General features: G+C 46.1%; 1 protein-coding gene across 2 annotated transcripts in view; it reads right to left on the bottom strand.

Annotated features, from left to right (window-relative positions):
* The window catches only part of LOC148026311 (phosphatidate cytidylyltransferase 4, chloroplastic-like), a 114,891-nt gene extending 87,975 nt beyond the window's left edge, over positions 1–26,916 (bottom strand). Inside the window, exons 1-2 of one of the 2 annotated variants that reach the window (XM_087690735.1) lie at positions 26,366–26,916; positions 25,856–26,239 (exon numbers count right to left, since the gene is read on the bottom strand). In XM_087690735.1, coding sequence (XP_087546861.1) covers positions 25,856–26,217 — 362 coding nt within the window. In that variant the 5' untranslated portion in view covers positions 26,218–26,239; positions 26,366–26,916. The remainder of the gene's footprint in view (positions 1–25,855; positions 26,240–26,365) is intronic. The other variant, XM_087690734.1, reaches the window with a different exon arrangement.
* Between the last annotated feature and the right edge of the window lie 385 nt (positions 26,917–27,301).

Here is a 27,301-nt window from a genome sequence, read left to right as displayed (position 1 = left end):
TCGCCGATTCAGCCTCTCGATATTAGATAGACCCATGCAAAACATTTTAGGATGACCAAGCTCCATGAGCAGTTCCACAACATATTTGGAACACATGAATTGTACCCAACCTATATACCACCTTGTACCTACTCAATTAGTTTATCATAGCATTAGATGGTAGCTTTACTGGGACCTGGAAAGTTTCCCAGACATTTTGTATGTGACGTTTTGGTCTCATAGGCCACCTTGGCCTTTCGTAGACGTTAATATAACTCTCTCTCTCTCTCTCTCTCTCTCTCTCTCTCTCTCTCTCTCTCAATTTGAATTAATGATTTGATATGTTTACAAAAGGCCTTATGGCCAACCAAGCTCACTCAAAGACAGGTAGCACATACATAGAGCCAAAAGGCTACGAAAATACAAAGCTCCAAGAATAGAAGAAGGGGATCACAAAGGAAGCACAACCGAGGTGGTGTGGATGATATCCATCCATGGAGCAAGCACCTCTCCAAGGATCACACCAACTGAAACCATGGAAGTAGTTTTCCTCTTCCCTCCCTCCCTCCCTCTCTCCCCCTTCTCTCTCTCTCTCTCTCTCTCTCTCTCTCTCTCTCTCTCTCTCTCTCTCTCTCTGTGTTTATTCTTCCATCGCACACTCTCACAAGGTATCAAAACCCAACTAAGAGCATAGAGGTGAGATCCTTTGCAGAGGAGGACCCCAAACCATCAAATGCAGTCTTTAGCCCTTGTGTTTGCTGCAAACACAGCATTCTGTGGAGGAGACGTCAACTATTTGGTGGAAAACTTTGCATTTTGCTACAAACGCAGCCATACAGGAGGAGGAAACAGCCCTACATAAGGAGGCAACATCATTCAGGAGGTGGCGGCAGCTTTTTCTCTCTCTTCCTCAAGCAACAATCTTTGTGTGCAGGCGGCACATTTTGTTACCTATCTTGTGTTGCAGCTTTCACGGTGATTGCAGATTTGGAAGATGTCTTACCAATTTCAAGGCTTTGATGACTCAGACAAGGAGCTTACCTCACATTACTTGTCTGAGCAAAGACGTGATTGTCGGAAGTTTCATGATTACCAATGATGGGAGAAGTCTCCTCGAACCCATCCTTCTGCTCATCTATCATAGCAAGCCCCATCTAAAGTGAAAATGCCTTCCTTGAAACCCTCTATTCAGGTGCATGTTCTCCCTTCAATACCCAAAGAAGACAAATTGGATGGTTCCAACTATTCCTTATGGTCCTACAAGGTGGAGTGTATACTCGACACCTTTGATCTTTGGGAGCTCATTTCTTCACCTATTCCTCGTCCCCAAGAGGATCCAACTGATGGGCTTTCTATGGACTGTGCTGCCCTATGGGATTGGCTCAATTCTCAAGCCAGATCTTTTCTCTTTGAGTTCGCAAGACTCTGTTCTTGTGCATGTTCGTAGGCTAAAGACTACGGTGGAAGTGTGGAGCAAGCTTGCGTCTTTGTATCAGCACAAGACATTTGCCCACAAGATCTCCCTTGAGAAGAAGTTGCAGATGCTCAGTCTTGATTACTCTCCTTCTATGAAGAAGCACATCACAAAAATGGAGGATATGAGAGGTAAGCTTGCCTCTCTTGGACAGAAGATCTCTTCTGAGGATACAGCTATGATTCTTTTGACTCGGCTGAGTTTGATATCTTCTACACTAGCCTTAACACCTCAAGGACCCATGAGAGACTTTTATGAGAGGAGCTTTTACCACTTGTCTTGGAGCATGATGAGTGACTCAGAGAGGTGATGTCCAATGGTTCTAGCTCCACCAGGGCATTTACAACAGGTACAATAGGAGGGAAGAAGAAAAAGCACAAGGAGAAGGCCAAGGACAAGAAGGAGGAGGACAAAAAGGAAGAGAAGGAGAAGAAGCCCCAAGTGCCCACACTGTGGAAGGACACTCATCAAGAGGAGAAGTGTTGGTAGAAGTACCCCCATTGTTGGAAAATGGCAGTCAGCTATGGAGAGAGAGAGGAGGGACAATGACAGCAAGAGAGTGAGCTGAAGCAAAAAGAGAAGAGTGTACTTGCTAGAATGAAAGATAGAACGAAAGTACAACTTATGGTTAGGTCAAGGATTGACCTGACCACCAACTAACTAGAGTTAGATTTATTTTACTCTAGAGCCTAGTGTCACTACTTTAAGTTTCTAAGACACTAGGTGTACACACCTTACATTGACACTTTAATAAGTGTCCACACTACACAAATTACATTGGGCGCTGCCCATAGAATCGGCAAATTCTAACACCCCCCTGCAGTGCCAATGTGATGAAGTACAAGGATGATCAATCACCAAAAGGTAACAAGTTTAAGAACTTTCGAAAAGCCTCAAACTTCTCACGTGGTAGTGCCTTGGTGAAAATGTCTACAACATTTTTCTGTGTGGATACATACATTAAGCTGATCTCTCCTGCATAGCATCTCTCTCTAACATAATGATAATGCACCTCTGTGTTTCGTGCGAGCATGAAACGCAGGATTTCGTGCTACTGCAATAGCACTCTGACTATCAGAAAGAATGGGTGTAGGACCCTCCAATGGTAAATGTAGATCAGCCAACAATTTGCGCAACCATACACATTCCACTGTTGCTTTGAAGACTGCCCTGTACTCAGCCTCACAAGACGAGGTAGCCACAGTAGGCTATTTCTTGCTTAGCCATGAAATGCATGAACGGCCTAGAAAGAAACAGTGTCCACAACTGCCTAGTGTCTGCATCACCAGCCAAATCTAAATCAATGTAAGCCTGTGAGTGCAAGTCTCCCCCTAGGAAATAATAATGCATGTGACTAAGTACCTTGCAAATATCTGAAGATCTGCTTAACAGCTTGCCAATGTATGGTCCATGGGCTATGCATATACTTACTCACCTAAGATATTGCATACTGCATGTCAAGGCGTGTGTTGCAAAGATAAATAAGACAGCCAACAACCTGGATGTAAATTGCAACATCAAGCATCTCTTCACCATCATGCATAGACAGCTTTAAGCTTGGCTCCATAGGAGTGCACATAGGTTTGCAATCTTGCATACTAAACCTATGTAACAACTTATCCACATATTGTGACTGTGACATAATGATACCATGCTGATTTTGGGTGAATTGAATCCCCAAATAATAGTGTAGGCAGCCCATAATTGACATGGCAAATGCATGTTTTAATTCAGCCTTAAAATTTGCAATTTTTTCTTCTATAGGTCCAGTGAGCAACATGTCATCTACATAAAGAATGATAATCAGCAAGTCCCCCCCTCATTCTTAATGTATAGAGTGGAAGCAATTGGACTATTTTTGAACCCTTTGCTAGCCAAATAAGTATCAACTTTGGAGTACCATGCATGAGGAGCCTGTTTGAGACCATAAAGAGCTTTATGCAGCTTGCATACCATGTGCTCTTTCCCCTTAACCACAAACCCTAGAGGTTGTGACACATAAACATCCTCATGCAAATCCCCATTCAAGAATTTTGTCTTAATGTCCAACTGATGTACTTTCCAGCCATAATTTGCAGCCATAGCAATCACACATCTCACCGTACTCATACGAGATGTAGGAGCAAAAGTTTCTTCATAATCTATGCCCTTCTTCTGTGCATAGCCTTTTGCTACCAACCGTGCTTTGTATCTGTCAATTGTACCATCAGCCTTGCATTTGAGTTAAAAAACCCATTTTGTGCCAATGGCCTTCTTGCTAGGTGGTAAATCCACAAGATCCCATGTAGAGTTAGTAGCAATAGAGTCTAACTCATCCTGCATGGCCTGCATCCAATGTACATCTTGCTGAGCTTCGTCCAAGGAAGTAGGCTCATCATCATCCAATAGTGAGCTCATAAACACATACTCATCACAATCATCTACTTCCGTAAAATCGATCAAATGTGCCCTCCCTGCATCATTTGTTGGCAGCCCTTCTAGTGCGTTGAGGTATAGGAGCATCCATTTCACTTTCCTGGAGACTCTGTAACAGCCATCTTGGGACTGTTTTGGCTGCATTTACAGCAGCCCTTTCATGCTGTACTACTTCTTCCACTGCATGTGGCAAACCATCGTCGATACCCAATTGTTCGGGAGCATAAGGTGCAGCAACAGCTTGTTGTATTAAGTCTGTCCTACCATTTACAGCAGGCATAGACTCCAAAGTAAGTGGCAAAAGACCCTCAAAGACATCAACCAATGGTGGTACAATTCTCCACGAGCGAAGGAATAGTAGTGGTAACAAAATCCCAAAGGTCAAAGATATAGAGAATGTACTCCACTTTGCATGACCAAAAAGAGTAGCTTGATCCATCAAGTCAATCTTATGTGGGTAAGGAAGGAAGAATCAGCACCTATACAGAAGATGCCATCATGGTAATACAAAGGCCTGACAAACGGGCCCTATGGGAGACATGTAAAAAGGTGGGAGGAGAAGAAAGCTGCTCCAATCTTTGGTCAATATGATGTTTGGAACAAAGCTTTAATCTCCATTCTTTGTGTCATTCTTCACGACGTTTTGGCTGGTGAGAACACCTATCTTTAGAGGACAAGATAGTTTCCTAATCAAAGTCATTAAACACATTGAACCAGTGGTACTCCATCTCCACAATAGACCTACAATCACATTAGAAAATTCATGTTTTGGGATTGAGATGCTCGGATAGAGGGAAAATCAGCTATATGCTGCAAAGAAAGATTATAGATGTCCTGCATGCTTGGTAGCTGGCCCAAAAAAAATAGCAAGCTTGCATTCCTCGTGGCATATCTGCTCCACATAGCAACCTAGATATGGCCTCCTCTTGTGGAAGCCTCCGCATTCTCACTTAGGCAATGATACCATGTGAGTGCACAATGGAAGAGACCGGAATATAGAGAGAAGAGAGAGACAGCAAGAGAGAAGAGAATGAAGTGATAATCCGCATTGAATTTGAATGGAAGGCTGAATACAATGTGGACCAAGCAGTCCCTGCATGCAACCCAAGGCGTCAATGAGGGCACGGAATCAAGCTGGTGACGATGGCTCCAACAAAGGCAAAGAATGCCAAAGCTAGAATGCGTTGAACCTACAGAAGAAAGATGAATGAATCTGCCAAGTGGGGGCTGGCTATAAATAGCTGAGCCCAGCCAAATCTGGCCAACCTGATGAGCCTAAAACTGGCGGATCTGATCAGGTTGATCAGCTGCAGCAGTCAGCCCACAAAATCGTGCAGTCCAAAGCATTAGATGCTGTCCTACAAGGCTGCGCAAATCCCAGGGCAGGCACCCACAAACTGCAATGAAAATATGCTGCCCAAACATTGAAAAAAAAATGCACACACCTATACCGGGCTGAAACAGTCAAAGCTCATTGGTCTTTGTCAAAATCTAACGGAGCTCACAACCAAGAGTAGAGAAACTGATAAAATCCAGGCTGACTTTTTTTACAGCAAAAATGTTGTCACCAGTTCTAAGAATCTGTCACCACCAGAAAAATGCTGTCACCACCAGTAAAATTTCCACACCTCCAAAAATATGTTGCTAGATGCACCAAAGGCTGGAACAACAGTCAGCTACAGCCTGATGGCCTTCTGAAGGTCACCAACTGCTGATGGACCTCCTAGTGGCTGGAAAATGGCTCCTTTCAGCTGGTGACTGCTGTCTACAGCCTCTCTCCAATCCCTCATAGCCTCCACAATGCTTGGAATGGCTGGAATGACCCTCAGCAAGCATCCAATGGCTTTTCTCCTAGCTTATATGGGAATATTTGCCAATTGGCAGCCTTATAAATGGATTTTTCAGCCATTTAAATTAATTTTCAGGCCTTTTGTCCCTACCCAAAAAATTGGCAGTGCTCATCCACAATTAAATTGGCTAGGCCATTTTAACTCCCAAGGGATCTTGAGTATTAATTAGCCCCTTGAACCCGCATTAACTAATTAATTAATAACTAGTTCTTAATGTCACCACTAACACTGATGGCTCATTAAGTATGTAGGCCAAAACTGACACCAAGCACCACCTAGTGCCTCAATGGTATCACTTATTACAACTTTTGCCTTTGACACCCCACCACTAAGATCTCAAGGTCCTTAGTTTGTCATTGTGACTTACTGGCTTACATATCACATGTGTACCTCACACATGCATATTGAATTAATGTTTAAGCCAAAATGTGCATCCAAAATCCACGTTCCCATGACAAGCTTGCTTGCAGAGCTATAGTCTCCATGCACCACTCGATTGTGATCTTCTGCAATAACCAAAGTTCAATAGCACTAGCTAGTAAGCCCATCATTAGTCCGAAGATTAAGCATGTTGGCGTGCGCTATCATTTTACTAGAGAGCAGTGGAGATGGGCACCATTCTCCTAGAGCTCCTACCATCACTAGATAACTTTGTAGACATTTTGGCCAAGCCGATCAATCACCTAATCCTACAATATCTGCTTCCACAAATTGGAGTGGGTGCTCCCTCCCCTTTGACATTGGCATGATGGGGAGAGGGGATCCCCATAGCTTTTCTTTCCACCATCCAATGGTGAGAGGGGGTGGCTGATAGCCAGTCATTTCTTGGAAAGTGTGGACGGCAATGCCACGTCAGCACCTGCAGTCAGACAGTTTACTGCAGTCAGACAGTTTTTTACTGCAGTCGGCTGCATTTAATGCAGCCAACCTGCTGCAGTTATTTCCTAGTTTTTGGCTATTTATAGCCAGTTCGTGGCACACTCCAGCATTCATTTTTTCAGATTCTGATCTTGAGATCTGTAGGCTGAGACAGACTGTGCTTGGGCTGATGGAGATCGAAGTCATCAAGTTGGATACATACACAGATATTTCCTCTGCCTCCTTGTGTATTTCTGCAACATTTTCCTCACTTTTAACGTCAGTATAAGGCCTATATCTTGTAGTTCCGTAACATGTGGTTGTCCATACACTCATTGATGATATCCATACATAGGGGATTGAATATTTGTTGTGACATTTAGTTGTGGTTGTTGCCCATCAATTTGATGAGGCGAAAGATGATTAGAATGAGGACTTTGCTTAGAAGGCTAATTATAAGCATGATTATTGTTGACATGTTGTTGTTGCACATAAGAATTTGGGGTTGAATTGACATGATCATGTCCATTATAATGATACTTTCCATGAGAAGTATTGCCTCCAGTTTCTTGACCATGATGTGATCTTTGTTCTTCAAACTTCTCTTCATGAATATGTTTAGGGATAGTAGATGGCTGAACATAAAAAGACTTACTACACCGCAGATTTTCTGTATTTACACTGTCTATTTTTCTCTCTCTCCCCCCTCTTTGTGTTCACTCTCTCTCAGTCTTTGTTCTACGCTTCCGCATCGTTGCACTCTGACATGGTATCAGAGCGGTGAAGATGGACTGATTGAGGGCTGAACCTATCTGAAGAGGAGATTTCAGCGTGACACGAGGCTCCGTTTCCAGGACTCGAGGGCGAGCCGGAGGGCTGCCCATCGGATCAAGGCTGAAGCGAGTGTGGACATGCGGGAAAGGAGTCTAATCGGTGAATTTACTGCAGGTTATTGCTGTTCGAAGGGGAGGAAGGCTGCATTAGAGGCCTTCCATTGCAGATTTTACCTTTTCATCGCCTCCAGCGGGTGAAGAAGGTTTGGGCAGCGGATGAATCAGCCCTAGAAGGCTACGTTTTCACAGTCACAGGGGGCTGATTTTGCGTTTGTGCAAGTATTGCAGGATAACATGTCTACAGAGACTGATTTGGAATTCCAGGCGATCATGGACAGGAAACTACCTGTCCTACTAGCTCTTCCATCAGATCAAAAGCTTGATGGTGACAATTACCACATCTTGCAGGTGATGATATTGGCCATTTTAGAGTCTTATGATTTGGCGGAACTAGTGATGGAGGAGATTAGCAGGCCCTCGGTGAGGGATGAGTCCAAACTCTCTTCTAATGCTCGTGCGAAGTTGACCAAGGCCCAATCTCATTGGGACAAACTGAATGCCAGGATTTGATCTTTTCTGTTTCTGTCTTGCACCACAGCCGTGATAGCTCACATCAAGCACTTGACGGTGGCTCGAGGGATATGGCTAGAGCTCGATCAGATGTACAACAGGATGACCCTGATGAAGAGGGTTTCTTTGGAGGTACAGATGTAGACCTTGTCCGTGAATAAGTCTTCTTCGCTTCGGGAACACATCCATAAGCTTCGGCAGCTTCAGATGCAAGTTCAAAATGAGGAGAAGCCTATTTCCTCCAAAGACATGGCGATCACTTTACTATCCCAGTTGCCGCCACGATTCGGTACTTTTTATTCCACTCTTATTGCATCAAGGCGGGAGTCTGTTGTGCTAAGAATTGCTCTTAGCCACTTAAACAGCCCCAAAACATGCTTATTTTAGGCTTACTTTAGCCAAAACCCTAAAACGGGGAGCGGATCGAGAAAGTTAAGTGGGAGAGGATCTAGAACCCTAATTTTCTATAAATTGGCAGTCAGCCCTTCACTCTTTCCTCAATCTCGTTTTTGCACATTTCAGGTGTTATCAGCTTGCTGCCCACACCCCGTTTGTGGAGGACATCTCAGCCCTTGCTGTCCATCACTGTTCCCTACAGTCTGGCGCCTGTTTCCAGCCCTCCACATGCTGATTGCTGCTGTTTCTACCTAACGACTGACTGTTGATCATCTGCACTGCTGTTGTACAGCCTGCCACGTCAACAAACTGCTGCATTTGCAGGCCCCAGCTGCCGCCCTGACAGTTTTCTCCTGCTGCAGTCGCTGAAGTTTTTCTCTCTCCTGCAAGCTGTCTTGCCTACGTTTTTAGTCTTTCTCTTCTACAGGCTATCCTTACGTTTTTAGTCTCTCTCTCACCTACTGCCTGCGTTTTTAGTCTTTCTCTCTCCTGCAGGCTGTCCCACCTGCGTTTTTAGTCTTTCTCTCACCTGTTGCCTGCGTTTTTAGTCTTTCTCTCTCCTCACTACTGTCTGCATCAGATCTACGATTCAAGATCCGTTCAAAGTACGACACACTCTCCAGCTCATTACCCCTGCCCTGATCCTTGAGATACATGAGTTCGAGGTTCAGTATTCATTCACTGCATAGTGTGTTTGCTGCATGAGCATCATATTATTAGTAGTCATATCATTTCATTTATTCACTGTGTTCATTGTCTCTGAGTTACCCTAACCCTAACCCTAACTGTGTAGATAAACTGATCTCTGAAGAATATAAACTAATCATAGCCTATCGATGAAAGAAGATTGAGAAGCTCGACCGAAGGATTGCCCTTCAAGAAAAGCTTCTAAATGAAGGTATGCATAATTTGCACTCTTCGGATGTTGCGCGTAAGTTTGATGATGTTGCAGAGCAAGATCCGCAGTATTTTTCATTTTTTCCGACTCTTCCATCTTCTCCGATGCAAGCTACTTTTGATTCGTCTTTTATGCCTTCTTCTTTTACCTCTTCTGTTTTGCAATATACTGGTAGAGATCATATGGAAGAAAGAGTCCAGTCTGTTGACTATGGAAAAGGTCCTCTTAAGGACCAATTCTTGTATGTTAACACACGTCACGAGGATTATAAGAAAAAGCCAGGTACCTCTTCTTCTGCCCTTCCTTCTTTTCCGTCTACTTCACATAATCAGAATGAATTTGGTGTTCCTTTCACTTCATTACATGGTGCATCATCATCTTCACAGTTTCATTTTCAGTCTTTAAATGATAAAAATGAACAAAAAAAAATATGCACCTCACACACCTCACTTTCAAAACCCACCCATCCCACCACATTCTTCCGCTACTTCAGTACTTCCATTTACACCATTTACATTTCCATTTCAGACACCTCATGTCGCACCGCACATCACACTGGGGGGTTATGGAAACATAGGTACATCCTTTAGGACCTCATCCTTCCCTCAACCAAGTGGTGTTCCACCTACCTTATACACACTTTCGGGATCATTGCAACCTGGGTATCCCATTTAGTCTCTCCCGAGTGTGGATCAATTGCCTCTACAATTTGCCTCCATGGCATTGCCTAGTGGACCTTCTGATCATCTTGCTGTGTCCCAGCCTCACTTTGGACAAGGCTACCGTGTCCCGATGTCTCCACCTACACCGGCACCTTATGGAAATATTCATGTTCCAGTGCCTCCGTATCAATCGGCACTCATTGGACACTCATAGCCTCCTCCTGCCTACCCACCTCTTTCCCCTCCCTCTTATTCTTACCAGACACACCCACCTCCACCATCTTTCCCACCATCATCTTACACCACCTACTCGACACCTCATGGTTCTAGCTCATCTTCTGCCAAGAATGCATTCAATGACAAGACTCATTTTAACGGATTAAACTTTACTACTAGGTCGAATTTGATGAGACATGTCCTTGACTCACAGAACCTATGGGATCTTGTGCAAGGGTTGGAACCCCAACCTGATCCCACATTTGTTCCATACGAGGTCGTTTGCTCATGGAAGGCTAGGAATGCCTCCGCTATTGTCGAGCTGATGCAGGGCTTATTCCCTGAGTTTCATTCTCAGCTTCAGCATTTTGACTTAGCATCAGAGCGACGGGCACACTTGACTAACCGCTATGCGGCTCGGGGTAGGACCCATCGTATTAATCTTGACCATGAGCTTCAGCTTTTCAAAATCACTGATCAGGATGACTTGAAAGTCAAGTTGGCTGAGTATCGACGTCTCCTCGCTAAATTCTCCACTACGGTGACTCCCAAGTCCTCTGACGATCATGTCACATTGTTCCTAAATAAACTCCCCAAGAAATACTTCAATTTTGTGGAAGGAATAGTTTCAAAGCCTACTATGCCTACATTCTATGAATTTGAGTGTCAATTGTTGCGTTACGCACGGTTATTCAATCAGTTTCATATGAATTCTCTTCAGAGGAGGCTCTTCTTACTCATTCTTAAAAAGGGCAACAAGGGAAGGGTAAACCAAACCAAACCTCCACTCAAAATCAAACTCAACCTCAAAAGCTAAATCCATCTAGAGATTCTCAAGGAAACTCCCGGTCACAACTTAAACCAGGGTGGTAGAATGTACCTAAAAAGAATAGGTATTGTCAACATTGTCAAAAGGCTATCCATTTTGACGACGAGTGTCGATCAAAGACACGAGGCACAGCACCAAAACCTAAATCACAGACCCCCGCCCCACAATCGAACAACCCCCAGCAAGGGAGGCACGGTGATGGCAAAGGGCAGTTTAAAGGTCAAACTCACACTGCCACCGCACAGCCATCTCAGTCGACAACGTTCTCAACTCCAGAGGGCTTGTTTGACTCGTCTGTAGAGGCCCACATCGTCTCCGTAAAGACATCCAATGCGAGTCTCATTCACATCTGTGAGTTGCCTCCTGATGAGGATACTGCAGAGGCCCACTCGTCACAGCCGAGCACTTCAACTCCAGTTTAGATTGTGGACAGTGGAGCTACACATCACATGACTCCTATAGAGGATATTTTTCGTACCCGAGCCCCTGCAGTTGGGCGGGTCCGTGTAGGAAACAACTCCTCGATCAAGATTCAAGCTCAAGGTTGTGTCGGTTTTACCACTGACAAGGGTCCAGATTAGGCTTTGTTGGACAATGTATATCATGTCCCTCAACTTGGGGTGAACTTGTTATTTATTCAGCAGCTTTGCCGATTGGGACGAGCAGTTTTCTTTACAGCGACCACAGTCGAGGTCCTTGACTCTCAGACTGGTTTAGTGATTGCTCGTGGTGAGGCACAGCCTAATGGTCTATACCACATGACTCATTTTCTCACCGAGCCGACTGCCGAGGGCTCCGTGTTCCATACCTTCTAGGCCTTAGCCACATCTCGAGAGCCTACGCACAATGAGCTTCTTTGGCATTTTCACTTAGGGCATCTTGGTTATGACTCGCTTTATGAGTTGTCACGCCGTATGCTGGTTGAGGGCCTTCCACGCTTGAAGCTAGCTTGAGATGTCTATAAAGCCTGTCAGCTCGGGAAGCAGCACCGTACCCCATTTCCTCAACAGTCTACACATAGAGTTGAGGAGCCTCTTAGATTGATTCACATTGATCTTTACAGGCCAACATCCACTGCTGCTTTGAATGGCGCGTTGTACTTCTTTTTGATAGTGGATGATCATTCTCGATACATGTAGGTGTACTTCCTCAAGCATAAGCCAGATACTTTCACATATTTTTCTACTTAGGTGCTGCTTGTTCATAACAAGACTGGTCGTCGTATCGGATGCATGAGGAGTAATAGCGGTGGTGAGTTTATCTCCCACGAGTTTTCCGAGCTTCTACAGAAGCATGGCATTTCTCACCAACTCACCTCTATCAACTCCCCCTCTCAGAATGGAGTCGTAGAGCGTAGGAACTGCACAATCATGGAAATGGCATGCTCTATGCTGTTCGCAACAAAGCTTCCTGAGCGCCTTTGAGTCGCGGCTGTTAACACTTCGGTGTACATCCTCAACCGGTGCCTGACTGTGGCTCTTCCTCAAAAGACCCTGTATGAGGCATTTTTTGGCTCTCGGCCTGTTATTTCCCATTTCAGAGTCTTCGGGTATCATGCATACGCACATATGCCTGATGACAAGATAGGTAAGCTTACTCCCCGAGTTGATCTCCTTATTTTTGTGGGATATTCCTCTGAAGCAAAAGCCTTCGATCCTCCGACAAACAAGGTGATCGTTATTCGGATGTCATTTTTGACGAGAGAAATATTGTGCAGTTTTCTCCACCGGATTCCGATCCATTTCCTTCTTCCATATCATCCAAGATCGTGCCTACTGAGCCTGCACTCCTGACATTCCTGCAGTTTCTTCAGCTCCCAGACCCCCTTCGCGAGACCCGTTACCTCGCTAGTACCAGCAGACCATGCGGGATTTGGGGATCCTACCACCGGATTCCTCTCCGGAGGGACCTAGAAGATTTACCCGGCTTGCTCCTCAAGCATCATTTGCAACGCTGTTTACAGCTGATTACATAGCGCATTCTGAGCCGGATACATGGCAGGAGGCTCTTCAGCATCCTCAATGGCGAGAGGCCATGGAAAAAGAGACAGAGAGTATTGCCCGAAATGAGACTTGGACATTGGTGGATCGTTCGAGCCACAAGAAAGTCATCGGGACAAAGTGGATTTTTAGGACAAAGCTAAAAGTTGATGGGACTTTAGACAAGTACAAGGCTCGCCTTGTAGTGCAAGGGTTTCGACAAAAGCACGGCATTGATTATGAAGAGACCTTTACCCCTACTATATGGTTGACTTCCTTTCGGTTGCTACTCGCACTCGCAACTCACCACGGTTGGCGGATATATCAGATGGATGTCAAGAGTGCCTTCCTGAACGGATACTTGGAGGAGGAAGTCTGTGGAGCAGCCACCGGGCTTTCCTTCAAGGAACCCTAGGGATCAGGTATTATGCTTGCAGAAAGCTCTTTATGGGCTGAAGCAAGCACCGCGGTCTTGGTTCCATAGAATGGATGAGTTCTTACAAACTCATGGATTCCATTCTACCCCTTATGACCCGAACTTATATGTTCGATCCACACCAGAGGGGGTTAGCTATATCCTGCTATACGTTGATGACTTACTCATCACAGGTTCAGATTCTACTGCGGAAATTAAGGCTAAGCTTAAAGCTACATTTGAAATGACAGACCTTGGCTTGTTGTCATATTTTTTGGGGATGGAGGTAGTTCGTTCTAGAGGATGTATTTTTGTGTCACAGCACTTCAGCTTGTGGAACAGTACACTTCGGATCAGACATGGCCAGTGGCCACGCCTCTTGATCCTACTATCCACTTGTCGAAGGATACCCTAGGACAACCCTTCGATGCACACACCTATCGTTCTGTTCTAGGAAAACTTCTTTGGTTAATTCACACTAGGCTAGATTTAGCTTACTTAGTTAGCATACTCAGTCAGTATTTCACAGCACCTAGGATGTCACATCGGATTGCATGTCTTCGTGTGTTGCGTTATTTGCAGTGTATTTTCTCTTATGGCTCGACATATGGTTCTGATTTATGTTTGCAGGGGTACACTGATTTTGATTGGGCAGGAGATCCTCACACCCGGCGTTCCCATAGCGGCTACCTCTTTACCTTGGGCATGGCTCCCATTTCTTGGTCCAGCCGTAAGCAAGAGACGGTCGCGGCTTCCACGGCCGAGGCTAAGTACTGAGCTCTCTTTGATGGCACCACCGAGACCATCTATCTGAGGAGTTTACTGGCGGCGCTTCATTTTCCATGTGACTCTCCCACAGCCGTCTACTGCGACAACCAGAGTGTCATTGCTCTTGCAAGCAATCCGATCATCACACCACAGACACGGCATGTGGGAGTCCGCTTTCACTTTTCCAAAGAGCAAGTTGAGCTAGGCACTATTCACCTAGAGTTTATGCCTTCATCAGATAATTTTACAGATATTTGACCAAAGCGGTCAACCGGCCAATTCTTCAGTACTACCTGCTACCCAAGATCAGCTTGGGTAGACCCTCCCCTACTTCTTCAGCTTAACAAGGAGAGGGTGCTTCACTTTTGCTTTCCCATCCAGTTTGAGAGGGGGCAGCTTCTACTCTTGATCGTGACAGTGATGATGCTTACAGTTTTTAGACATTACATTCACTCATTCTTTTATATTGTATTATGGCCATTTATAACTTCATCCGCCCTGTCAAGATGACCTGATTGTAAAAGGACACTTGGACAAGTGAACAATTCCCCTGTGAGGGCACTGTCCCAGTGGCACCGTTGCATAGCATATTGCATGAGCATGACATCTTGCATCTCCCTTTGCATTACCCCATGCATTGGCATTCTATTCATATAAACATGCATATGTGCACATTTATCCCTTTTCGGTCTTTTGGAGTGGTCGACTCTAGGATCCACCATATTCGTAGCATAACACATAGCAGTTCCCCTAAAGGCAACTTCCCTACCCTTGCTTGCTTGTTTTGCTTGTCTTGCTAAGCCCACCATCCTCTTTTTTGCCTTTCCACATAATTCACCACATAACTAGCACATACACACACTTTTATCATCCTTAGGCACTTATCCTAGTCAGTGCGAGGGATTGGCTTGCTAATTTTGTGCTTGACTTGGGTTTAAAACTCTCTTTATCTTTTCCTATCTATCGCCTAATCGGCCACTTCCCCTATATTACTTATGTATTTTCAAAACATTTCAAAAAAAAAAAAAAAAAGGTCCTTTGATTCCATCTGCCTTTGTAGGACTTGGTAAGCCCTTGGGCAGTCGACGAGCACCCTTGGTCCAATGCCCTAGCCTCTCTAGGGTGATCACTTGGGATCCCTTGGTAAGATAACCATCGCCTCTGTAGTCTTGGTAGGCCACTGGGCAACCGATGTGCACCCTTTGTCTGATGCCCTGGCTGCTTTGGGATGGGACGCCTTGGGATACATCAAAAATTAGGCTAGCCTTCTTTCCTCGCCCTATTTTGAGCTTGAGAGGGGGTGTTATGCTAAGAATTGCTCTTAGTCACTTAAACAGCCCCAAAACATGCTTATTTTGGGCTTATTTTAGCCAAAACCTTAAAACTGGAAGCGGATCGAGAGAGTTAAGTGGGAGAGGATCTAGAACCCTAATTTTCTATAAATTGGCAGCCAGCCCTTCAATCTTTCCTCAATCTCGTTTTTGCAAGATTCAGGTATTATCAGCTTGCTGCCCACACCCCGTTTGTGGAGGACATCTCAGCCCTTGCTATCCGTCTCACTGTTCCCTATAGTCTGGCGCCTCTTTCCAGCCCTCCACACGCTGATTGCTATTGTTTCTACCTAGCGACTAACTGCTGATCATCTGCACTGCTGTCGTACAGTATGCCATGCCAGCAAACTGCTGCGTTTGCAGGCCCCAACTGCCGCCCTGACAACTTTCTCTCTTGCTGTAGTCGCTGAAGTTTTTCTCTCTCCTGCCGGCTGTCCTACCTGCGTTTTTAGTATTTCTCTCTCCTACAAGCTGTCCTGCCTACGTTTTTAGTCTTTCTCTCTCCTGCAGGCTGTCCTGCCTGCGTTTTTAGTCTTTTCCTCACCTGCTGCCTACGTTTTTAGTATTTCTCTCTCCTCACTACTGTCTGCATCAGATCCAGCTTCTCACTACTGTGTTTGCTAGTATTAGACATCCGAAGGCTACCTTACTGTGATTCAGGATCTGTTCGGAGTACGACACTCTCCAGCTCATTACCCCTACCCTTATCCTTGAGATACAGGAGTTTGAGGTTCAGTATTCATTCACTGCATAGTGTGTTTGCTGCATGAGCATCGTATTATTAGTAGTCATCATTTCATTTATTCACTGTGTTCATTGTCTCTGAGTTACCTTAACCCTAACCCTAACTGTGTTCTTTTATCAGTCTGTGCTTTGTCGTACGGTTTCTATTATGCTTCTGTGTTAGGGTATTTTCTTTACAAAGTCCACTCGTCGGTGGGAAGAGTTGGTTTCTTTGGTGTTGGACCAGGAGGAACAATTGAAGGGACAGAATGCTTCCAAATGGGAGGCATTGGTTGGTCAAGCCCTCAGAAAAAGGGAAAGGACCAAAGAAGGAGGAGGACAACAAATCCAAGAAGGACAAGGAGAAGGAATCGACTTGCCATATTTGTGGAAAGACCGGTCACTGGAAGAAGGATTGCCCCGACAAAGACAAGAAGGATACCAAGAAGAAGGACACGAAGGACTCTGAAGCGGTGGCTGCACCCTCATCAGCTGCTTTTCTACACTTAGCAGTCATTGAGGACTCTACATCGAAGACTTTTGATGCTGCAATGACAGCTCCCCAGGCTTAAGAGTAGATTGTGGATAGTGGTGCCTCACGGCACATGACTCCTTCTTCCGTTGGTGTTGCCCATTTGCGACCTTCGCGTGGACAGATTCTCATTGGAGACAGCTCTTCTGTGTCTATTGCTGCGCGGGGTGAGATGCAGCTTATTCCAAATGGACGTGGTGGTACCCACACCTTTGAGGTGTTACATGTGCCAAGTTTGGGGTATCATTTACTTTCGGTCCATAAGATTTGTGCTCTTGGCCTCTTGGTGGAGTTTGACAATGATATTGTTGGAGTCCTTGATCGTGGATCAAGGTTCTCTCTACACGGTATGAGGAGAATGGTGTCTACAAATTAAAGTCTTCTTCAGCTCTTACTTCTCTTCTTCTTACTTCTCAAACACAATCCGAGTTATGTCATGCTCGGTTTGGCCACCTGAACTACGAATACCTTCGGAAGGCGTCGCGAGGGTTATTTGTCTAAGGATTGCCGGACATAGTGGTGAGCCATCAGCCATGTGTCTCCTGCATTCGTGGGAAACCGCATCGGGATGCGATTCCCAACAAAGCTTCTAGACAATCTACTTCACCCATGGAGCTTGTATCTTTGAATCTTTGTGGCCCAATGAGAACCGAGTCCTTAAAGGGGAGCTTGTACTTAATGTTGATCGTAGATGGCTATAGCACGATGACTTGGGCCTATTTCTTGACTTTGAAGTCGGAGGCTTTCTCTCACTTCAAGGATTGGCTTCTCTTTGAGGAGAATCGTTCTGGCCGGCGACTGAAGACCTTGCGTTCAGACAAGGGAGGTGAATTTACGTCTGATGAGTTTGCTCATTTTTGTGTAGATACGGGCATTCACCAGGAGTTTGCTAACACCAACACTCCCCAAGAGAATGGCATTTTGGAGCGGAAGAACCGAAGTGTGATCGAGATGGCACGCACCATGATGGAGCACCAACAGACACCTCAGTTTCTGTGGGCCAAGTCAGTGGCTACTGCAGTTCACATCCTCAATCGATCTCCCACTTCGGCCGTTGACAGGATGACACCTTTTGAGACTTCCTCCAGGACTAAGCCTGATGTCTCTGATTTCAGTATCTTTGGATGTAACGCTTATGTGCACATTTCGAAGCCGCAGCGTGATAAGTTCGAGGCGGCTTTCCGACGACAGGTTTTTGTCGGCTATAGCTCCCAGTCCCAAGGTTATCGTTTGTTTGATCCCATTAAGCGGGATGTCTACATAAGCCGAGATGTGCGGTTCGTGGAAGTTCCAGCCACAGAGGGGGGTGAGGAGCACCTCGTTCTTGGAGATCCAAGGGAGAGTTGGGCTCCCGAGACAGTTCCTTTGGAGCCAGAGCCTCTTGATGGAGATTCTTCTTCTAATTCAGAGTCTTCTCTTCCACCAACCACCCCCGAGGAGCTTTCGCAGATGGATGTTCCTAAGTCTTCAACAGATGGAGAGCGACCGGGAGAGGTTCGTCCTCCTCCTCGTTGGGCCCGTGACACACTCCGAGATTTAGGGATTGAGGGGATCCTTGAGGAGTGGGAACCACAGGATGGACCGCGGAGGTCACGGAGGAACCTAGCACATTCTTTGGAGCTTGTTTGCTCCAACTATTGTTTGTTGACCTGTGTTATGCAGGATCGAGAGCCCACTTCAGTGAAGGAGGCTTTGCAGTCTGATCATTGGCGGAAGGCCATGGAAGCCGAGTTGGAGGCTATAGAGAGGAATGGCACTTGGTCTCTTGTGCCTCGTCTCTCTCACAAGAAGGTGATTGGTGTCAAGTGGATCTTCAAGACCAAGTACCTTAGCGATGGTTCTTTGGACAAGCACAAGGCTCACCTTGTTGCTAAAGGTTTTGCTCAGTGCCCAAGCATTGATTTCCATGATACTTTTGCCCCCACTGCTCGTATGGCGACTATTCGAGCCATTTTTGCTTGGCTCGCCATAGGAGATGGCCTGTTTATCAATTGGATGTGAAGTAGGCCTTTCTTAATGGTGACTTGCAGGAGGAGATCTATGTTGAGCAGCCTCCTGGCTTTGGATCCTCGGATGGAAAAATTTATAGATTGAAGAAGGCCTTGTATGGCCTCAAGCACGCTCCGCATGCATGGAACGAGAAGATTGACTCGTTTCTTCAGTTGAAGTTGGGATATCAGCGCTCCAAGGCCAATCCGCAGCTTTATGTGCACACTTCCGAGGTTGGTCGTGTGTTGTTTGTATTATATATTGATGATTTAATTTTAACAAGGGATCATGCGCAGAAGGTCCGAGAGACCAAGACAGCTTTACATCAGGCATTCGAGATGACGGATTTGAGGCTTCTTCATTTCTTCTTGGGTCACGAGATTTATTAGTCTCAAAGGGGGATTTTCATCTCAGCAGAGATACATTCAAGAGCTCTTGGTGACTTTTGAGATGGAGACTTGTCGACCCATTACTTCTTCTATGGATCCGAATTGGAAGGCCACTTCTCACTCAAATTCTCCCGTGATGGATGCGTCACACTACCGTGAGCTGATTGGATCCTTGATTTGGCTTCTCAACACTCGTGTTGATCTTTGTTTTGCTGTGGGTCTTTTGGCAAGGTTCATCATAGAACCCAAACAGGTGCATTGGCAGGCTGCCCTGAGGATTCTTCGGTATTTGAGGGGGACCTCTGACTTAGGGATTTCTTATCCTGCAGGTACAGATGCTTCAGATCTAGTTGTTGCAAGTTGGAGTGACTCGGATTGGGCTGGCGATATGAACCACCGACGGTCTACTACAAGCTACTGTTTTATCTTGGATACAGGTATTATCTCTTGGAGTAGCAAGAAGCAGCCGACGGTAGCCCTTTCTTCTACTGAGGCGAAGTATCGGGCTGCGTCTTCCACCACATGTGAGGTTGTGTGGCTTCGGAGATTGTTGGAGGAGCTTGGCTGTCCCCCAAACTTGTCCTACTCTTCTGCGGTGCGACAATGAGAGTTACATTGCCTTGGTACAGAATCCTGTATTCCATGCCCGGACGAAGCACATTGAGATCCAGTATCACTTCATTCGGGAGAAGCTTCTGGATGAGACCATTGATGTGGAGTATTGCAAGACGAAGGATAGTCTTGCAAATTTGTTTACGAAGGCACTTCCCCAGGCTCTTCTTCGGCAGCATTCCAAATCCCTCAATGTCCAGGATCTGAGAGGGGGTGTTAGCAAGTCATTTCCTGGACAGTGTGGACGGCAGTGCCACGTCAACAGGTGCCACGTCAGCACCTGCAGTCGGATAGTTTTTTACTACAGTCAGCTGCATTTAATGCAGCCAACCTGCTGCAGTTATTTCCAATTTTTTGGCTATTTATAGCTAGTTCGTGGCACACTCCAGCATTCATTTTTTCAGATTCTGATCTTGAGATCTGTTGGTTGAGACAGACTATGCTCAAGCTGACGGAGATCGAGGTCATCAAGTCGGATACAGGTGCAGATATTTTCTCTGCCTCCTTGTGTATTTCTGCACTGTTATACAACATACTACAACGCAGATTTTCTGCATTTACACTATCTCCTTTTCTCTCTCTCTCTTCTCTCTGTGTTCACTCTCTCTCAGTCTTTGTCCTACGCTTCGCATCGCTGCACTCTGACAGTGGCTTCTTTTCTTAGAGCTTATAGGATTTTGATCACTATTCTATCAGTTACATTTTGTACTTTGTATCTGTTAGCAGTCATGTTTGTCATGCCTTGTCATCTCCTGCCTGTGAGCCTCAGTCTGAGTCAGATGAGGACATTAGGAGCTCTGACATGTCTGTCATGTGATATGATGGGGGAGGCTAGTCACTCTCGACTGGCTATCTTAGGTTGTGTATTTCTTTTTGGCCTCTTTTAGTGGGCAGCCACTGGCTGCCCGGCCACTTTTTGGTCACTGTAGTGGGGCGCCCATTTTAGGGCACTTTTAGGGTTTGCGCCCATTTTAGGGTTAGGGTTAGGGTTTGTCCGTTGCCTATATATTGGCAGCCCCCCTCCCCACTTGGTCACTTGTCTTCTTGCAGATTCCGACACTCCTTCTCCCCCGTGGTGGTGCTGCCATCATCATCAGCCTGATCTGGTGCCTTCACTAACGCTTCGGGCTGCGTGCACGGACTGATCAGTCCATTTCAGTGTATTCAGCATTCATTTCAGTCAGTGCAGATTTCTCTTCCTTATTTTCTGCTCTCTCTCTCTCTCCCTCCGTGCTCATATTTCCTCTTCCGTTGCGCACTCTCACATGGTATCATCGACAAACTGAGAGCACGGAGGTCTTCATCGACTGGAGAGAGACCACACCTATCATCTGTTGCTGCCTCCCTTCTCTCCAACAGCCAGGCGGCCCCTCCAGGTGGTCTGAATATTTGCGTTTGCTGCATAGGTGGTCTGAATATTTGGGTTTGCTGCATCAGCCCCTTCCAGAGGCTGCCACGTCATCAACCAGCCCCTGTCTACTTGCGTTTTCAGCTGGGCGGCCTTCTCTTCAGCTGGGCGACTCCACTACAGGCTGCATTTTGCATCCAAGGTGGTCGTTTTCCCTCCTGGCAGCTCATCTCCAGCTGGCGCTTCTTTTCTTGGCTGCGTTTTGGTGCCTGGCAACTTTCCCTCCGGATTTTGTGCCCTACATAGCTGCGTTTTCACCTCCTGGTGATAGGCGACCTGATTTCCTGGAGTTTGGTGGTTCTTCTGGTGGTTGGTGACCCTTCTGGTGGTCATTCTTCGGCATCGGCACAGTTTTCTTTGGTGTTTGGTATTTTGCAGATTGGAAGATATCTTATCATCAGTTTACAGGTTTTGATGACTCAGATGATGAGCTTTTGTCTCGACATTCATCTGAACGGAGGCGTGATTTCTATCACGAGGACCGTCGTCCGGAGTCTATTCCTCTTTCCCGTCCCCCTTCTATTCATGTATCTCGGCGAGCCCCTTCCAATGGGCCGAAGATGCAGCCTTTGGTACCCCCTGTACAGGTACCCGTACTTCCTCAGCTGCCCAAAGAGGACCGGTTGGATGGCTCCAACTTTTCTCTATGGTCCTGCAAGGTGGAGTGTATCTTGGACTCCTTCGATCTTTGGGAGCTTGTTTCTGTTCCTATTCCCCGGCCTATGGTGGATCCCGCAGATGGGACATCTATGGATCATGCAGCCTTATGGGATCGGCTCAATTCTCGAGCCCGATCTTTCCTCTTTCTGAGTTTGCAGGATTCTGTCCTTGTTCATGTTCATAGGTTGAAGACTGCAGCAGACGTGTGGAGAAAGCTCGCGTCTCTCTATCAACAGAAGACGTTTGCCCACCGGATATCTCTCGAAAAGAAGTTGCGGATGCTCGCTATTGATGATAGTCCTTCCATGAAGGACCACATCAACAGATTACAGGATATGAGGGATGAGCTTGCATCCCTCGGTCGGACGATATCTTCTGAAGACATGGCTATGATTCTCTTGACTCAGTTGCCATCGCCTCGGTTTGATGTCTTCTACACCAGCCTACTTACATCGAGGACCCGTGAGAAGCTTCTATGGGAGGAGTTATCCCCGCTTGTCTTGGAGCATGACGAGCGACTCAGAGAGGTCAGTGCTAGTGGATCCGACTCCACTAGAGCCTTTGTTGCAGGTTCGGGAGGACAGAAGAAGAAGAAGAAGTCAAAGGCTAAGCAGAAGGACAGTTCTTCAGGCTCTGACTCAGATTCAGAGCGACCGAAGTGCCCACACTATGGGAAAGGGACACATCCCGAGGAGAAATGCTGGAAGAAGTACCCTCACCTTCGTCCGGGAGCGAAGGGTGGATCTACATCGGAGCCTTCTTCTACCTCTACACCAGCTGTTACCCATGAGTCAGTGTTCCTTCATATCCATGCTTTGGAGGAGGATCCTTCTTCCGTGGCTGTAGTGTCTTCTGCGCAGCCTTGGTTAGTGGACAGTGGTGCTTCGAGTCATATGACTCCCCGAGGTGATTTGTTACAGGATCTCCGTCCATCAGAGGGTTCAGTCACTGTTGGTGACATTTTATCGGTGCCTATTAGTGGTGTTGGCACATTGCCTTTGTTTACAGATCGACCTACGAGCTTCCTTTCACAAGCCCTACATGTTCCGGACTTGGGCCTTCCCCTCCTCTCAGTTTATGGCCTTACGAGGCTTGGCACTCGAGTGATCTTCACCGAGCATGCCGTTGTTATTGAGGATTCTTTTACAGGAGCTGTCTTATCTACAGGTTGGCAGGAGAGTGGGCTTTACAGGCTCCATTCCCCTTCTTTGATGCAAGGTCCTCCGAGGCAGTCTATTGCTACACCCGTTCCCGCTTGTGCACCTTCTATTCCACAGGTTCCTTCCCATCCCCCACCTTCTCCTCCGGTGGTTCCCTCGTACCCCCCATCCCTTTCAGAGGGGGACGATCTCGGTGATGCGGCTGTGGATTCCCTGGCCCCTAGTGTTTTAGAGGGGGCTTTCCAGGATCGTGAGGAGCTCCTTCAGCGGCAGTCTACATCGACGGACTTCATCGACATTGGCATTCCTCTTGCCACCCCAGGATCTATTTCCTCTTCGGCCTTCAGCCACATCCAAGATTTGAGAGGGGGTGTTAGCAGTCATGTTTGTCATGCCTTGTCATCTCCTGCCTGTGAGCCTCAGTCTGAGTCAGACGAGGACATTAGGAGCTCTGACATGTCTGTCATGTGTTATGATGGGGGAGGCTAGTCACTCTCGACTGGCTATCTTAGGTTGTGTATTTCTTTTTGGCCTCTTTTAGTGGGCAGCCACTGGCTGCCCGGCCACTTTTTGGTCACTGTAGTGGGGCGCCCATTTTAGGGCACTTTTAGGGTTTGCGCCCATTTTAGGGTTTGCGCCCATTTTAGGGTTAGGGTTAGGGTTTGTCCGTTGCCTATATATTGGCAGCCCCCCTCCCCACTTGGTCACTTGTCTTCTTGCAGATTCTGACACTCCTTCTCCCCCGTGGTGGTGCTGCCATCATCATCAGCCTGATCTGGTGCCTTCAATGATGCTTCGGGCTGCGTGCAGGGACTGATCAGTCCATTTCAGTGTATTCAGCATTCATTTCAGTCAGTGCAGATTTCTCTTCCTTATTTTCTGCTTTCTCTCTCTCTCTCCCTCCGTGTTCGTATTTCCTCTTCCGTTGCGCACTCTCACAGTATCATCATGTATCTTGATGATCATGTTTGTAAAAAGGCGCTTGGACAAGTGAGCAATGCCCCTACAAGGGCACTGTCCAAGTGGCACCATTACATAGCATTTTATTTGAGCATGAGCCTTTGCATTACCCCCCTCCCCCCCCAAAATAAATCATGCATTGGCATTGTGTCTCTATGAACAAAGCACTTTGGAAAAGCGGAGAACCTTATTTTTTGGCAAGCGCCCATCCAAGGATGAAAATCTCCATGCATTTGTGCATACTTCCCCTTTTCCCTCATCAAAGAGTGGTTGATTTGGGATCCGACATATTTGCAGCAACTTATATGGCAGTATCTCTTATGGCAACATACAGCATATACCTCAACATATTTCCTTGTCACCGACACCTAGAAGGGTGTTTGGAGTAGTCTTTTTGTTTTGTGATGTTGGATCTAACCATTCCTCTTTCCCCCATGGGCACAAATTCTTTTCTTTTTTTAAGAAGAAGAAAAGAAAAAGAAAAGATAGTCCAAAGCGATTTCATCGCCTTTGCAAGTCTTGGTAGGCCATAGGACAACCAACAAGCACCCTTCATCTAATCCCTTGGCCTCTTTGGGGTGGCCCTTTGGGCTCCAAAGGTAAGATAACCATCACCTTTGTTGTCTTGATAGGTACTTAGGCAACCAACAATTCTAGTTTTGGACCTAAGATGGGGGGTTAAGCTAAAAAAGTCAATTACTAGTTAGATAGATGAATTACAAGTTACACCTTCATTAGCTTTTTTAAAACATCCCCAAAACCCATTTTACATCAAAGTTTTTGTGTCCCACAAGCAAACAGCCAAATGTCTTGAAGCATCCACATCTATAAACAGAGAGTCTGCCCAACCACTTGCTCTACTCCTTGCTTTGCACATTCTCCACCAGCAAATGCCTACATCCACTACTGTCTACACCCTTCCACTGGACAATACCTCAATTTATGGTGCAGCCAGCCATCATCCTACTCCAGTCTACCTGCTCTGACACCTACGCATGTTGCATTTGCTGCCAGCGCCCTGATTCCAGCCATGCTGGAGCAGTTGCAGCTGCTGCCAGCCTCTACAAGCTATGGTTGCACAGTGCAAGGTCACCCGAGCAATCGTTGTCATCATCTGACCTGTCGTTAACATTTAAAAAGGCTACAGAAGGCTGTGTTTTCATCGTGTTGCAGCTGCCTACATCATCCTAACCATCGTTTGCCTGCTTCCTGTCTTTTGGAGCTGCCCAATCAGGGCTTTGCAGCTACTACCTGGTGTTTTTCCTACTATGTAGTCTGCCCTACTGCCACTACCATTGATTAGCCTGATTCAGATAGTTTCCTCATTTTAATCTGCGTTTGCAGCAATTGATTGGATAAAAAGGCTGCCTACTGCAGTTCAGGAACAGTTCTAGCCAAGAGGAGCTTAGGGTCATGAGCTTGTGTTAAAATTGTTCCACACCAATGTTAGAAAGATGCATAACACAAGGACATGCAATAACTATATGCCTTGACTATTGCAGCACAGCAATGTGACCTTACTGTGTCTCCAGGCCAATCACTGGGGTATGTAAGTTTACAAGTACTATAGAAAGTCAAATTTTGTCATGGTATGCATGACTGTGGAGCTTGAAACAGAACCACCACCAGGACATCTTGGAATAAATAATTGATGCAGAAAAAATGCACATTTGTCTGTGTCAAGTGTCATGTCCTGTTAGCCTAACAATGCACCATACTGTGCATGACCATATAATTTCAAACACAACCACCACCAAGAAGGACAGGTGAAGTGATACACATGTCATGCAATATAACAAAGCTTTTGCCCTGGCCAATTACAAATATCTCCTCAAAAGCACTAGATGCTGATGTATTCTCACCATTTAAGCGTAAAAGAAAACAAATCTGTGGTAGCCATGAAGTTCCCTGGGTACAACTTGCAAACAGCATAATAAAAAGAGACCTACAATGTCATCAGCGGCATTGCTGCACATATAACTGAGCAAGCTCTAGAAACAGTTCGAGGTGGCGGTGTCATCCCTTCCGAAATGCCAGTGCTTCTTAAAAGTGCAAAGTACTCTTTAGTTGCTGTAAATACCATTGCTGCTATAGCTGATGTATACCACCAGCTTCCAGCAACTACAACTGCACCTCCGGTGACACCAAGGGCGCCACCAAAGACAAACCTGTTCAGCAACTGGTTTTTCTGTTGATGATGTGATTTCATGTTTCCTTCGGTTCCTCCTTCAGTTCCCCCCTTTGGGTCTTCATCGCCAGCTGCCTTGGCTGCCTTGATGAGATTGTACTGCATGTCTCCTCCATTGTCCATTTCAGTCAACTCCTACACAAAACTGTAATAAAAATAAGCCACAATTGCCTCATCCATTACAACCTGATAACATTTTCCTTATTTTATTCATCACAATAGTAGTCCAAAGAATTTAAGATTCAATGCAAAGTCCAAGGTTACAGAATACCTCTGTATCACGTTGTCCGATGCGACTCATGACTCTTGAGCTCCGATGCTGCTGCCTATCATAACTTCTAATGGACCGTGAGAGCAACTTGCACCTTCCACATTCTCTGTAGGCACATAAAAGCGGCGACTTTCTGACTTGCATTGCTGAACAATTAGACAAATGACCAGGCATTGCCACCATTGGAAGGCATGCAGGTCTTGAAAATCCAAAGGAAGGCAGCAAGGTGGAGGAAACAAAGCCGCAACAGCAGGATGTGTAGTGACTCCCAAACAGTGCCGTGGCGCCGAGTGAAGGCATCGCTGCTGCCAGGCGCTGCCTCCAAAGGCTAGTCTCACAGTGCTCACATTTTGCGTCTGTCCATGTCCTTTGTTTTCATGTTCCTGATAGGAGGCGGTAATCCACAGCTCTCGTCTGAGCAGTCCGCTGCAGAAGGCAGTGATAGATGGCCTCACGATTCGAATGTATGCTCTTGGAATGCTAATCCCCTGATGAGGACAGCAACGGAGCTCGTATTGTCGTTCGACGTCGTGGATCCTCATACTTTTGGGGAAAAAAAATTTTATAGACTGTTATTCAATTGTGATTGCTTTTCCACATGCCCTCGACAATTGAAATTGTGATTGTAATCTTTCTATCTTGTTTTGGCTGGAGGTCCCGAACTTCCATTTTTTCCCCCAGCCTATTGTTCCTCCCAAACTTTCAATTTGAATTCGAATTGCACACATGGTTGAGGGGTTGAGGTGGTTTTAATGTCCCATGTCCTCTCTCCCTCATGATATTCTTCATCTATTTTTTAACTTTTGATCTCATTTTTTATCGAGGGGAGCTTAGGGCATGCACGTGGAAGCTTGGAGCAGGTTTTCGCTTGGAGAAGGAGCACTCGTGGAAGCTTGGGGCATGCAGGTTTTCGCTTGGGGAGGAGCACGCTAAGTA

The sequence above is a fragment of the Lygodium microphyllum genome, chromosome 13 (genome assembly GCF_053477565.2).
Source record: "Lygodium microphyllum isolate KBCC chromosome 13, Lygodium_microphyllum_v1.1.10, whole genome shotgun sequence".
Lineage (NCBI taxonomy): Eukaryota > Viridiplantae > Streptophyta > Polypodiopsida > Schizaeales > Lygodiaceae > Lygodium > Lygodium microphyllum.
This window is presented reverse-complemented; position numbering and strand designations above follow the sequence as displayed.